A 12,772-nucleotide genomic window follows, 5' to 3' on the forward strand; every position below is an offset into this window, starting at 1 on the left:
ACTCTGGACACACTCTCCTCCATGGCCCCCAGACTTCCCTGGACTTTCTCCTCCTTCTCCCTCCATTGCAGGTGGGCCTGCGCCTCCCGACCAGGGAATGTCAGATGCCCTCAAGGCCAGGCTGAGCCCTCTGCTCGCCTCCCTCCATGTTCTGTCCTGCAGGCGGTGCTTCTCCCACTCCTGGTTTAATATTATTGAACGTGTCTCCATCCTGCTCATTAAAATCACTTATTGGACTATGTATCAGTGCCTGGGACACACTGAGAGAAATTCAGATTTACTTGGTCTCTGTTGGGATTTTTCTTGGTTGGGTGGGGGGGTGGTATTTTCCTTTAATATTTTTTTAAAGCTCCCAGGTTGAGTCAAAGAGCAGAAGGAGTTGGGAAGCCTGACTTAAGGAATCTCATCCATGACCAATAACACCTAAATTTATAATTTCATAAAAATACCAGGATTCCAGGCCCATGTATATCTCAACTCTTCAAGAGCATAGCCTTAGATATTTTGAAATTACTGCAAACACAAATGCTCACAACTGAAAACTGAATTACTAGAAAGAAAGAAAGAAAACTGAATTACTGCTCTTGCTTTTTCCACTGTATACTTGAAAATTGTCATCTCAATGACTGACACGACCATCAGCCCAACTATTAAAGCCAGAAACTTAGGCATCAGCTTATAAACTTCCCTCCTGTTCCCATTTCCAAGATCCAGTATATTATCCAGGCTTTTCTGTTTTATCTTCCAAACACATTTTTTTTCTATTCCTACCACGTCTCTCTAAATCCAAGCAACTATCATCTCTCACCTGACTAAGGCAATGCCATCCTAATGGGTCCTTTCCAATCCACTTTCTATATTTCCAGTGATCTTCTCAATAAGCAAATGTCACTTAGTGATTTGGAAATCTTCACGGGCTTTTCATTGCACTTAGAATGACTCATGAACCTGGCCCACTGGGTCCCCATGTCTGGCTCCAATCTCATCCCGACACCCCACACAGTTTTCTCAGCTTCCCCACCCCGCCTGTCAGTTTGTAGCGTGTGTCAGGCTGTCTCCTGCCACAAGGCTTTTGTATGTGCTGTTTCCTCCTCTTTTCACCCAGCTAACTTCCACTCATTCTCCACCTCTTAGCTGTCACCTGCTTAGAGAAGACTTCCCTGAGTGCACAACTAGGAAAAATTGTCCCATATATATTTATAGTATCATGTACCTCTCCTTCATTTGAAAATATGAGATTAATCTGTGCAGATCATTTGGATCAATTTGCATGCAACATCTCTATATCTAGATTATTTGCTTCATGAAGGCAAAGCTAATATCTGCTTTTACACAAAGAATCTCTCCAGCACCTTAGCCCAGATATGGCTTTTCATGCAGGAATAAATGAAAAGTTGCTTAATTGATTTTCTCATCTGTTAAGTGGAGAGAATTCCTGCCTTAACCATCTCACAGTAGCACTATCAGATCAAACTGCTCTTTAAATACTGCTGAGTGTCATAAGATGCTTCCATTATTTATGATGACACTGTACAAATGAAACAATTAAAAAGAAGTTCATGAAATAAAACTTCATCTACTTAACAAAATCTCTAATCCATATTCAGTGTAAAATTCCAGTAAAATGTACTTACACACTTGGGTTTAATGCTTCTGTCATAAATCTGGCCACCAAAGAGTAATAATCAAGTCCAGCATATAACTGGTTGAAAAATCTTGGATGGTCTGTAAATTGAAGCAGAATATTAATCCACACAGCAATAAAAAAGCAAGAAAACTATTGATACAGCAGTAACAAAAGTGAATCCTTCAGACAATAAAAGCAGCTGGATACAGAGGGTGTACAGTACACGACTCCAGTTACATGATGCTCAATCTGGGCAAAGCTGACTGATGCTGACAGAGGTGAGAATTCTGGGTACCTCTGGCATGGAGACATTGATTAGCACCAGGCTTAAGGAGCCTCTGGAGTCCCAGAAATGGTCTATACCTTGATATGAGTGATGGTCACTTACATGCAGATATGTACAAATTCACTAAGTTGAGCACCTGAGATTTGTCCACTTTAGGGAATGCACATCATATCTCAATTAAAAAAAAATTTAAATCTTAGTCATGTACAAGGGAACCAAATGTTGAAGATCCATCTCATAAGCCTTTCTACTGAACAACGTTTCTAAGCAAAACTTGAGCACTTTTTTGAGAACTTTGGTTTACTTATTTCATTTTCTTTTAATAATTTTTATTTGTTTGTTTATTTTTTGGCTGCAGTGGGTCTGTTGCTGCACATAGGCTTTCTCTAGTTGTGGCCAGGGGGGTGGTCCTCTCTAGTTGGTGCACAGGCTTCCCTCTGCAGGGGCGTCCTTTGTGAAACACAGGCTCAGGTGTACAGGCTCTGCAGCTGTAACGCATGGGCTTAGTTGCTTCACAGCATGTGGGATCTTCCCAAACCAGGGATTGAACTTGTATCCCCTGCATTGGCAGGCAGATTCCTATCTGCTGTATCACCAGGGAAGTCCTACCTGTTTCCTTTTAAATACAACCCAGACCCAAACCGGAACCCTGAGAAAGGGATTATTTGAGCAATCTGTCCACATATCAAAAAGCCTGTGGCTACATTTACCTTCTGAAATTATCCATGTCAATTTCCCTAATTTGAACACATTTCACTTACTGACAGGGTTCACTTCAGGCTCTTGGCAGTGAGTGGCCTTTTAATTTTTCAGATTGGACCGTTTTTTATAGTGCAGCTGGCATCCTGTCTATGGAGTAGATGTGAGTCATCGTGCAGCTTACATAAACTTTCTGATTCAACGGGCTTCAAAGGCACTTGCCTTTAAGACTTGAAAAACTTTAGTTCCAACTTTCTATTTTTTCCCTCCTATAAAAGGTCTCATAAAGGTTCTTGGCTTTACACAGTGTGAATATTCACACCAGACTCCAGGCTAAGAGCTGGCTTGACATTCTCAATCATAAGAAGCCCAGCATGATGAAGAATAAAGAGGCAGGGGGCCTATTTAGAAATGTGGGTATTTGGGAACCATGTTAGTGACCTCTCACAGCAACTCAAAGCATTTGGTGTGTGTGTTTTTTTTTCTCTCTCTCTCTCTTTAAACTAGTTCAGTGAAAAACAAGAGGCTCAAAAGAAAATGTCTTTTCGTATAAAACATGGCAAACTTCCTCTAATCTGGCAAAGGAAACCCGACATTGCTACAAGTAATTTTAATAAGTTTTTTTTTAGTTCCGTGTTAATTTATGATTGATTTCCATGGTAACATTATGGAAAATATCCAGTAAACTGAAAAATCTACTGCACTAAATGTCATTCTGTGCTTCTGACATGCACTATAATAATGAGATATGTATCTCTGCTTTTGAAATGCTAACTGGGTTTTTGATACATTCACCAGACTTTCCTAAGGGAATATAAACCAATTATTTTTAGCCAGGATTTTATTATGTTCTTTCCACTAAATTTAGTTCAGTGTCAGAACTCACAAAGCATAATGCCTGTATGGTCTTAAGTACTAGATTACCTTTACATCACACTGAGAAATGCATATTCTGGAAAGTTTTTCCCCTACTTCTGAAACTTATTCACTGGGTGTATAGAATATTAGCAGTCAGTCAGAGTAGGACTTAAGCACGAAACAAATATCATGTTGCTGCATTTACAAAAGATCACAGTGGTTAAGCATTATTGTACCTTCTGAAAGGTTTTTATCTCTTGATCCTGGTAGATGGGATAAAATAACTTGGTTCTTGCCAACTCTAAGAATACTCTTCAAATAAATCTATCCCTGTTTATAGGAAGGCAGTCTCTGGAACATGTTGAGGGGCGATATTCTGGGAGGTCAAGATTTAAAATCCCCACCAATTCTATAATCAAACTACCATTTGTCAGGTGGCACCAACATAAGAAATGATAAGTAGCAGTCATAATTTCTGGTCTTGGTTATAAATGGAGGATGGGGATTGCCGAGGAGCAGACAGTATTTATGTAAGACTGCTTAACACCATCAGTTTTTCTATCAACCTATCTTTGGCCCTGACAACACATCTGTACTAGGGATTAGAGGAACCACTGTCAAAACCTCAGAAGCACTATTTTTCATCCAGGTTTCTCACCCATAAAGAATCTGACAGCCAGCTTTACTATGAGGTCTGTGTGTGCTAAGTCGCTTCTACTATGTCAGATTCTTTGCGGCCCCATGGACTGTAACCCGCCAGGCTCCTCTGTCCATGGGATTCTCCAGGCAAGAGTACTGGAGTGGGTTGCCATGCCCTCCTCCAGGGGGTCTTCCCAACCCTCTTCCCAACCCCATGAGGGATCGAGCCCACATCTCTCATGTCTCTGCACTGCAGGTAGATTCTTTACTGCTGAGCCACCGGTCACGCCCCGACTATGGGATAAGCACATGCTAAAGAAAACGTAAGAACTGTCTGCAGCACAGATGAAGCGGGGAGCTCTTACTGGTCTTGACGCTGTAGCGTATGACGTCCTGGCAGCGCTGCAGCAGCCGGTGGTGCGGCTCTCCCGCGTCCCTCAGCTCCAAGTCGAGAAGCCGCTTCAGCTCTTCAGGGGGCCGCCACTCACAGACCTGGGGATTCGGCCACAGCACGGTTACGGGGGCACTCACTGGAGCCAGGTGTGGAGAGGATGTAGGAAACACGGGCCCCACCCTCGTGAAGCTTCCCGACCAGTGGAAGAGAGAGAGATGCAAGCGGGCAAGCACCGTTTCCTGGGGCCAGAGCTCTGACATCTGGTAAAGCGGATGCTGTTGCAACAAAGCAGGGGACTCTGTCTTCAGTTTTGGAAGAAGTCCTGAAAGCACTGACATCCAAGTGGGACAAAATAAGACTGTGAAAGGTTGAGGGCAGAAGGAGAAGAGGGCGACAAAGACGAGATGGTTGGATGGCATCACTGAGTGAATGGACGTGAACTTGGGCAGACTCCAGAAGCTAGTGAGGGACAGGGAGGCCTGGCGTGCCGAAGCCCATGGAGTCACAAAGAGTCAGACGTGATCTGCTGACTGAACAACAACTAAAGAACCAAGCAAAGAGTATAAGGGATGGGGGTCATGCAAGGGGCCTTCTAGGAGGAAGAACAGGACAAGCAGGGGCTGAGATACAAGGGCACCCATGGCCCATCTGAAGAGAGAAGTCCACTGGGTGTGGCTTGAACTCAGAGCTTGGGGGAGGTAGGGAAAAGTGGAGCTGGAATCTTGGAACAGCTCCCCCACTTGTCTCTGTCCCTGGCCCCCGGCCCCACACCATCTGCTCTCAGCCCCGCAGTCAGCATCCAGAATGCTCCTCTTCCATCTTAGCCACAGGCAGCCCTCTGCTCAAATATGTCTGATGGCTCCTCATTTCCTTCAGAGTAAAAGCCCAAGTCCTTACAATGACCTGCACTGATCCTGTACATCTGTTTCCCCGGTGGCACTGACGCGCCCCCCACCCCACACCCTGGCCTCCTTTCTGCTCCGTATGCATACCAGATGCATTCCCACGTTAGGGTCTTCGCCCTCGGCCTGGAATGCAACCTCCACCCAAACCTCCTCATAGCGAACTTCCTCATTTCATTCAAAACTCTTCTCAGATGTCCCTCTGTCAAGTCAGCAATCCCCACTCTTCATTTAAAATCACAAGCTGTGTGTTACTCTACCTCCTGAAGTACCCCCCCCCCAGCTGTTTCTTCTCTTCCTTTTTCCATGCCCCTGTCACCTCCCCATGTAATTCATTTGCGACACACAATCACCATGAGAGCAGAGGTGTTGGTCAATTTTCTAACCACTCCCAAGGAACTAACAGAGCCTGCCATACAAAAGGTTATCAACAGCATGTTGAATGAATGAATGAAGAGATAAAACAAGGCTCAGATGGTGACGGGCTTCATGTCACATATTACAGAGTTTGAATGTGGCTCTATAAAACACTGATATGCTTTGGACAAGGGAATTACATGTGATAATATTAGTTTTAGACAATGGCTTTGATTGCAATATGGAGATTCCAAGTAAAATTGGAAATGAGAAATTACTCTAATAGAGCAGGCAAGAGAGGATAGTGGTCTGGATGAGGCTGGTTGCCTCAGGAAGGAAGCATATCTGGAGATATTGAAGACGCGCCATCAATAGAACCTGGAAAGCAATAACACAGGAAGGATGAGGGCAAGGAATAGCCAAAGGCCATCTTGAGCTTTCCAGCCAGCACGTGGTTTCATGGTGGCTGGGGTTGGATGGTGAGTTTGGGGCATATTTAGTCCAAGGCACCTACAGGACATCCAAAGCGGGTGTAACAGTTGGTCTGAAGCTCTTGTGAAAGATCAGAAACAGAGTTGCAGGCATCTGTTATAATGTGACCCAAGTGACACAGCTCAGAGGAAACCTGTAGAAAGAGTAGAAGGTGTAGGTCTCACCTGGGCAGCGCCAGCACATAAGGGTGAAGGGAATGAGCTCACTTGTGAGGTGAGGACACGCCAGAGAGGCAGGGAGCAACCCGGAAGAGTTCAGAGCTACTACACAAAGGAAGAGGGATGCTCGGGGGAGGAGACGGTCACCACCATCAGGTCCTGCAGAGACGCCAAAGTAGACAGAGACTGGGAGGCACTCCTGGGATGGATCAACAAGGAGGTGTGCTTGGCAAGAGCGTCTGACTGAGGGAGGTGGGAGTGGAGGCCAGATTGCATGAGGCAAGGACGTAGGAGGTGAGGACGTGGAGGGAGGGGGCAGTGTTGAAGATCCTTAAAAAGTTTCCCTGTGGAGGGGAGGAGACAGACAGGGGACTCTCCAAGGGGTGGAGGCCAGGATCGGGGAGGCTGGGGAAAGCAGGGTGAAATATCAAATCGTGCGAGAGGTACGAAATTAAACTCTGAGCTTAGAAGCATGAACCATGGCGGGCAGAAGTCAACCAAACGGGGTGTGACCGTGCAAAGGAAGGACTATGAATTCATGTAATGTTGATGAAAAAACTTCAAGGACAGCAACACCCCACAAACACAAATCAGTGGTTGCCAGGGGCCAGAGGTGACGGCAGAGGCTGACACGGAGGCGCACAGGGGCATGTGGGGTGGCAGAACTGTTCGTGTTTAATTCTGTTGCTGGTTACGCGATTTGTCAAAACTCATAGAAGTGCACACCAAAGGCAGTACATTTGACTGAAAGTAAGTTACAGTTCAATTGAAAAAAAAGTGGCTGAGGAAAAGTGTCTACAAAAGAGGGGGCCAGAGGTAATCATGTCACTAAGTATGGCTGTGCTGTGCGTGTGCTAAGTCGCTTCAGTCGTGTCTGACTCTTTGCGACCCTATGGATGTAGCCCGCCAGGCTCCTCTGTCTTTGGGATTCTCCAGGCAAGAATACTGGAGAGGGTAGCCATGCCCTCCTCCAGGGGCTCTTCCTGACTCAGGAACTGAACTTGAGTCTCTTATATCTCCTGCATTGGCAGGCAGGCTTTTTACCACTATCACCACGGAAGCCCATCATTAAGTATGGGGACCCATCCTATCCTCAGGCCACCTTTGAAAGGGGATGTGTTGAATCTCTGACCAAGTAGGCTAAGTCAGCAGCATAAAAACTTCACCTCCCTCTCCCAACTCCAACATAACAATCCAGCTTCACATGGATGCATGTCCCTGCATGACTGCTGCTGCTGCCAAGTCGCTTCAGTCGTGTCCGACTCTTTGGGACCCCATGGACTGCAGCCCACCAGGCTCCCCCGTCCCTGGGATTCTCCAGGCAAGAACACGGAGTGGGTTGCCATTTCCTTCTCCACCCTGCATGACTACCATATTGCAATGGGCTTGGGGCCACTGAGTTGATAACTTAGGATTTTAAGCCCACCCTTCTCATCCTATCTCCCATCACTGTCCTGTATGAGCCCTTCTTTCCACATGAAGGGCCCCTTGGTGTAATAAATACCTTGCCCTATTATAACTCTCTTCCCCTCATTCACCTTCCACTTTCAGCAACACACCTGAGCCCACTTCTCTCTACCCATCAAAATCTTACTCCAGGAACTTCCCTGGCAGCCCAGTGGCTAAGACTCCATGCTCCCAACGTAGGGACTTGGGCTCAATCCCTGGTTGGGGAACTAGATCCCTCATGCTGCAGATAAGACCAGACACAGCCAAATAAAAAACAACAACAAACACCTATTTCATCCTCAGATTCTGCATCAAAGTCCAAGGTGTCCCCTTCTCAGTGAGATCTACCCAAAATCTGCCCAAACCACACAGCATTTATCACCTTCTTATTGGGACCCCCTGTTTTTTATTCTGATTCTGTTCAAAGCTGAGCCTTTATCTTACTTTGCTTTATATCCCCCAGGGCTGAATATAATGTTTTATCCTTAGCTAGACTCAGTTAATATTTAATGACTGAATAAAGGCCAATATAAAAAATTTCCAGGGGAGTACTGTACCCCATCCAAAGTAAAGCAGGTCCAAACATTCCCCGGGTACAGCTAAGACGGGAGAAAACTCAATTATAAGCACAAAATTAGGAAATACCTTCAGTGATTTGAAATATGAAAGGTGATCAGTGTGATAGCTATTAATTGTGAGATTCTGAGAAACACAGGGAGAAGCCATGAAAAGCACAGACTCTGCAACCAGCCTGGATTCTGGCGCCAGCCCCAAGGTCCGATGGCATGTTCTTTGGGGAAACATCCTTGGCATCTGGTGCCACGCTTTGCCCCTCGTCTCTAAAATGGAGTTGATCGATAGTACTGGCATCTTAGGTGTCTTTACAGATTCAGTACACAAATACATGGGTTACATACACAAACACTTACGGAGTAGCTCTTAGAATATCAATTGGCACAAAGTAATTACTATTAAGAACAGATGTCATCAGTGGTGATTCCAGTATCAATTTGCGTCTGAATTTGAAAGCTAGAACTGGTCACTGGTACCAGTCAGAAAAGTCAGACTTAGCAACCCAAGATTTCCAGTCTAAGCTCAGACAAACTGCTAGTAAAGTCCCTCAGATAAATTTAAAAACTTTTCACACTTTTTCTACCTTCTGCTTGATTTCACTAGCAACATAAAGAATATGTGCCAGACAATGGAAAGCGGGTGTGTGCTGGAGACTATAGAAATCAGATCATCGGTTGATTTATAATTTGTATCATCATCTGGGGCAGAAAGGTTCATCCTGTGCTTCCCAACCTTACCTGGTTAAACTCTGGGTCTTGGCCAGTCTCCCCACACTTGCTGGCTGCTTTCCGGGAAAGCAGAAACTGGATGGGGGTCTGGAAGCTGAGGTGGGGTGGGAGAGTGGGTACCAACTTTGGTATCTGGGCATCCCCTTGAAACAAAAGTACACAGGAAATGAAAGCGTGATTCCTCTTCCCCTTACATCTAGCCATCCAGGGGTGGAGAAAACCTAGCAGTCCCATCCTCACGGTTTCTCACAGGCTTTCACGTTTACCTTCTCATTGATGTCTGTAGCCTTCAAAACCACCTCTTCCATTATTAGTCTACAGGCATCTTCCACAAATTTTTCTCCTGCTTTTACATCTGTTGCGGGGCCGTTCAGTATGACTCCATCCACGAGAACCACGTTCTTCCTGCTTGGAACCATCTCTTGTGGACTGATATCTCCTGGAAGCACACAATCAAACCATGTGTTAGAGAGAATCTTATTCCAGCACAAAGCAAAGCATGGAGGAAACGGCTTGCGATCCCACCTTCAGAGGGCGTCCCTTCATTTGATACGTCTGAGGCACTGAAGCTAACAGCTTCTTAATGGTGCCCAGTGATACGACAGAGTTAAAGAAAGCAAGCTCCATTTTCCATTCCTGCAGCATCTTTTGTTTAGCACCAGGGAGCATGCAGGAGTTCAAGCAATGTAAATTCAACCCATTTTATTCACTCGTACAAACATCTTTCAGACATGTGCAAAAATGATCTTTGTAAACACAAGCCCATGTCTGTTTCATGAACACACACACTCCCTTGTAATTTAAGGACGACTGTATATTTCCTTTCATAAGTCACTCCCAGAGAAGAAGAAGAAATGTCAGTGTGTCTCTTCTTTTGATTTTACATTTTAAGCCTGTGATTAAATGCTCCCTTGCTGTGTCTCTGAAAGCCCCCCGTTAAATATACTTGGCCATTTCCTACTGGGAGGAGGAGAAAACAGAGCAGCGGGAAGGTTCCTGTAAGCAGTATCTCACACTTTGAAACTTCTCAAACTTGCAATTTAGGCAGGAGGATGGAACAGAACACTTTCAGGACTGGACAGCTGCGGGCCCGTGACTAAAGGTTAAAAGTCAATGTGGAAATCTATATCTGAGACTAAAGGTTACTGCCTACCCAAAATAGCTCCCCTCCAAATTAATGCTGGCAACTTAATCCAGATATTCAACCAATATTCTGCCTCAAGCTCTGATTCAATCGTATGCTCTCTTTCTAATTAGTATCTCTTTCCTCCTTATTATATTCAATAACTTGCAAAAAGTTACACAAACAATTTTTAAATATTTTTCAGTGCCTCGCCAAGCATAGCATCTCCCTTAAACACACTGATGGGTCTGTGTGTATTTCAGATATTTTTATACCTACCGAGGGTTCTAGCAGCATTTACATTTATTATGCCCTTTAATTCTATGACTGGCAAACTCTAATGGTGTCCATAGGCAGATAAAAACGTCGCGGGAAGATTCTCCAGTTCGAGAATGATAGAATCTGTAGCAAACGATTGATCTTTTATCCTCAGACTGAGGGGTAAACCAGTCAGAGCTCTCACAATGAATCTCAGCTTCATCCTTAGCTTTAACTTGTCTTCCACTTGGAAAGATGTATCTAATATAGTTTAGGGCCAAATGGTGAAGGCCTAGAATTGAGCTGTTGGATGGAAGTGCTTACCACTCAAGGCACTTTCCTCCCCGCCAAATTTTAGGTCCTAAAAATAAATTGGAAAAGAGGGCAATTATTCAGGGAACCCTGGTTATGTCAGTAGGCAGTGCTATTATTAAGCACACAGAAAAGGTCTGAGTTTTTTCTAACCTCATTAGTGGGATTTCAGGTTTCTATTGCCCAGGGAATAGCAGCCACTCTGTAGGCCTCTAAGAGTCTCTCTCTTTCTCTCCCTCTCTGTTTCTCTCACACATACACACAATGTCAAACACCCGGTTGCGACCAAAATAGCAGAGAAATTGAAATTAAAATTGTCTCTTGCTCCACAGCCATCAATTGTAGAAATCTATAATTTCTATATTGATTTTGAACAATTCTATAGGAGAAAAATCCTACTTAAAAAACTATAAAGGTTTGGGTATAGATTATGCATCTTTTCTTGATGTTTTAATTCTACAACAAGATGTGATCATGTGCCTCTCCTCCCCGACCCCGCCACATTGTCACACTGGCCCAGACTGGAAAAGACCCTCTGGAGACTGAACAGTCAGTCAAGCTGTGCTCTTCTGGAGAGGCACGTCAGGACTCTATCTGCTAGAGTTGACAGCAGTAAATACTCAAGCCTTCTATGAGAAGAAAGCTCCAGGAAGAATATACCCAGAATCTGTCTGCTCTTCAGTGCTCCCTCCCTTATCACCATCAAACACTTGGCCTCACTTTCCAATGAACCCTCCAGCTGCCACCCTGCCCCATGTACTGTGAAGACAATTCTAAGGAAGGCAGCTCCCATGTTTCTTCAAAAAGCTAAGTCAGCTCACATCATGACTCCTGTTCAAACCATTCAATGACTTTATCAAGTTAAAAGTCAAAGTCCTGAAAATGACGTCTAAGGCTTTAAATGAGCTCCTTCCCCCATTATCTCTTGGCCGTCAAACCACTTCTCTAATCCTGCCCTCCAGAATTAGTGCCCTCCTGCCCACTCACTGTGGCCGCCTCACTCGTCCTCGACTCTTTCCTTCAACACCAGTTTCTCAGCGAGGTGTCCGCACTGACCTCATTTCACACTGCACCCACTCCTCTCTCCCACGCTTTTCTCTGCTTTATTTGACTCCAGAGTGGTAACCACCCTGTGACATATTATATGTATAATATTTATTTACTTACTTGTTTAAATACTGTCTTTGCAACAGAGATTATGCTGTATGGGAAGGATCCAGTTCCTGTCAGCTGATGTCTGTTTCAGGGCACCCAAAAGTGCCTGTCAGATTGGAAGAGTTCCATAAACATTTTTTGGTTACTAGATAAAAGAAGTCCGGGACCCTGGCTCCTTCAACCAGCCAGCGACCATGTCCCCTCCTCTGAGAGGCCACTGCAGGTTGCCAGCTCTAACCAAGCAGGAGACGCCTTTGGTAGGAATAGGGCAGACACAGAACTCAATTCATGGACTAGAAAGGACCAGAAGGGGCTGAAAGAGGGACCCGGGGAACAGGGTCGATGAGGCAAAACTGAGTGTGCAGTCTGGGTCGTCAAGGGGAACCACGGGTGAGAGGCTTCCACTCTCCTCACCATGTGTTCTTTTCACCAAGGCCACTTTCTTTCCCTTCTCCCTCCTTTTCTGCTTTGTAGGCTTCTGATGTCTGAAGGTCAGTCCATCACAAGTCTCACTCCAGGAACCACACTGCCAAATGTGGAAACCAGTCAATCCCCAAACATTCAGACTTCTTTATGTCCACCGATTCCTCAACTCCATACTTTCCAAACTCCTGTCTATATAATTAGCTCAACTTCTGGTTTGTTTGAAAAGATGCACCCTTCTTCCTTGCTGAACAAATCATTAAGTGAAAGTATTAGTCACTCAGTCGTGTCCAGCTCTTTACGACCCCATGGACTGTAGCCGACCAGGCTCCTCTGTCC

At 45.0% G+C, this 12,772-nt stretch overlaps 1 protein-coding gene across 3 annotated transcripts in view; it reads right to left on the bottom strand.

The window, feature by feature from the left end:
- Positions 1–12,772, bottom strand: part of GADL1 (glutamate decarboxylase like 1) — a 194,497-nt gene that overhangs the window by 145,558 nt on the left and 36,167 nt on the right. For 2 of the 3 annotated variants that reach the window (XM_019984721.2, XM_019984720.2), the window contains exons 2-4: positions 9,429–9,601; positions 4,475–4,601; positions 1,635–1,725 (exon numbers count right to left, since the gene is read on the bottom strand). In XM_019984721.2, coding sequence (XP_019840280.2) covers positions 1,635–1,725; positions 4,475–4,601; positions 9,429–9,601 — 391 coding nt within the window. Of the gene's footprint in view, positions 1–1,634; positions 1,726–4,474; positions 4,602–9,428; positions 9,602–10,564; positions 10,905–12,772 lie in introns of all 3 variants that reach the window. The other variant, XM_070777301.1, reaches the window with a different exon arrangement.

The sequence above is a fragment of the Bos indicus genome, chromosome 22 (genome assembly GCF_029378745.1).
Source record: "Bos indicus isolate NIAB-ARS_2022 breed Sahiwal x Tharparkar chromosome 22, NIAB-ARS_B.indTharparkar_mat_pri_1.0, whole genome shotgun sequence".
Lineage (NCBI taxonomy): Eukaryota > Metazoa > Chordata > Mammalia > Artiodactyla > Bovidae > Bos > Bos indicus.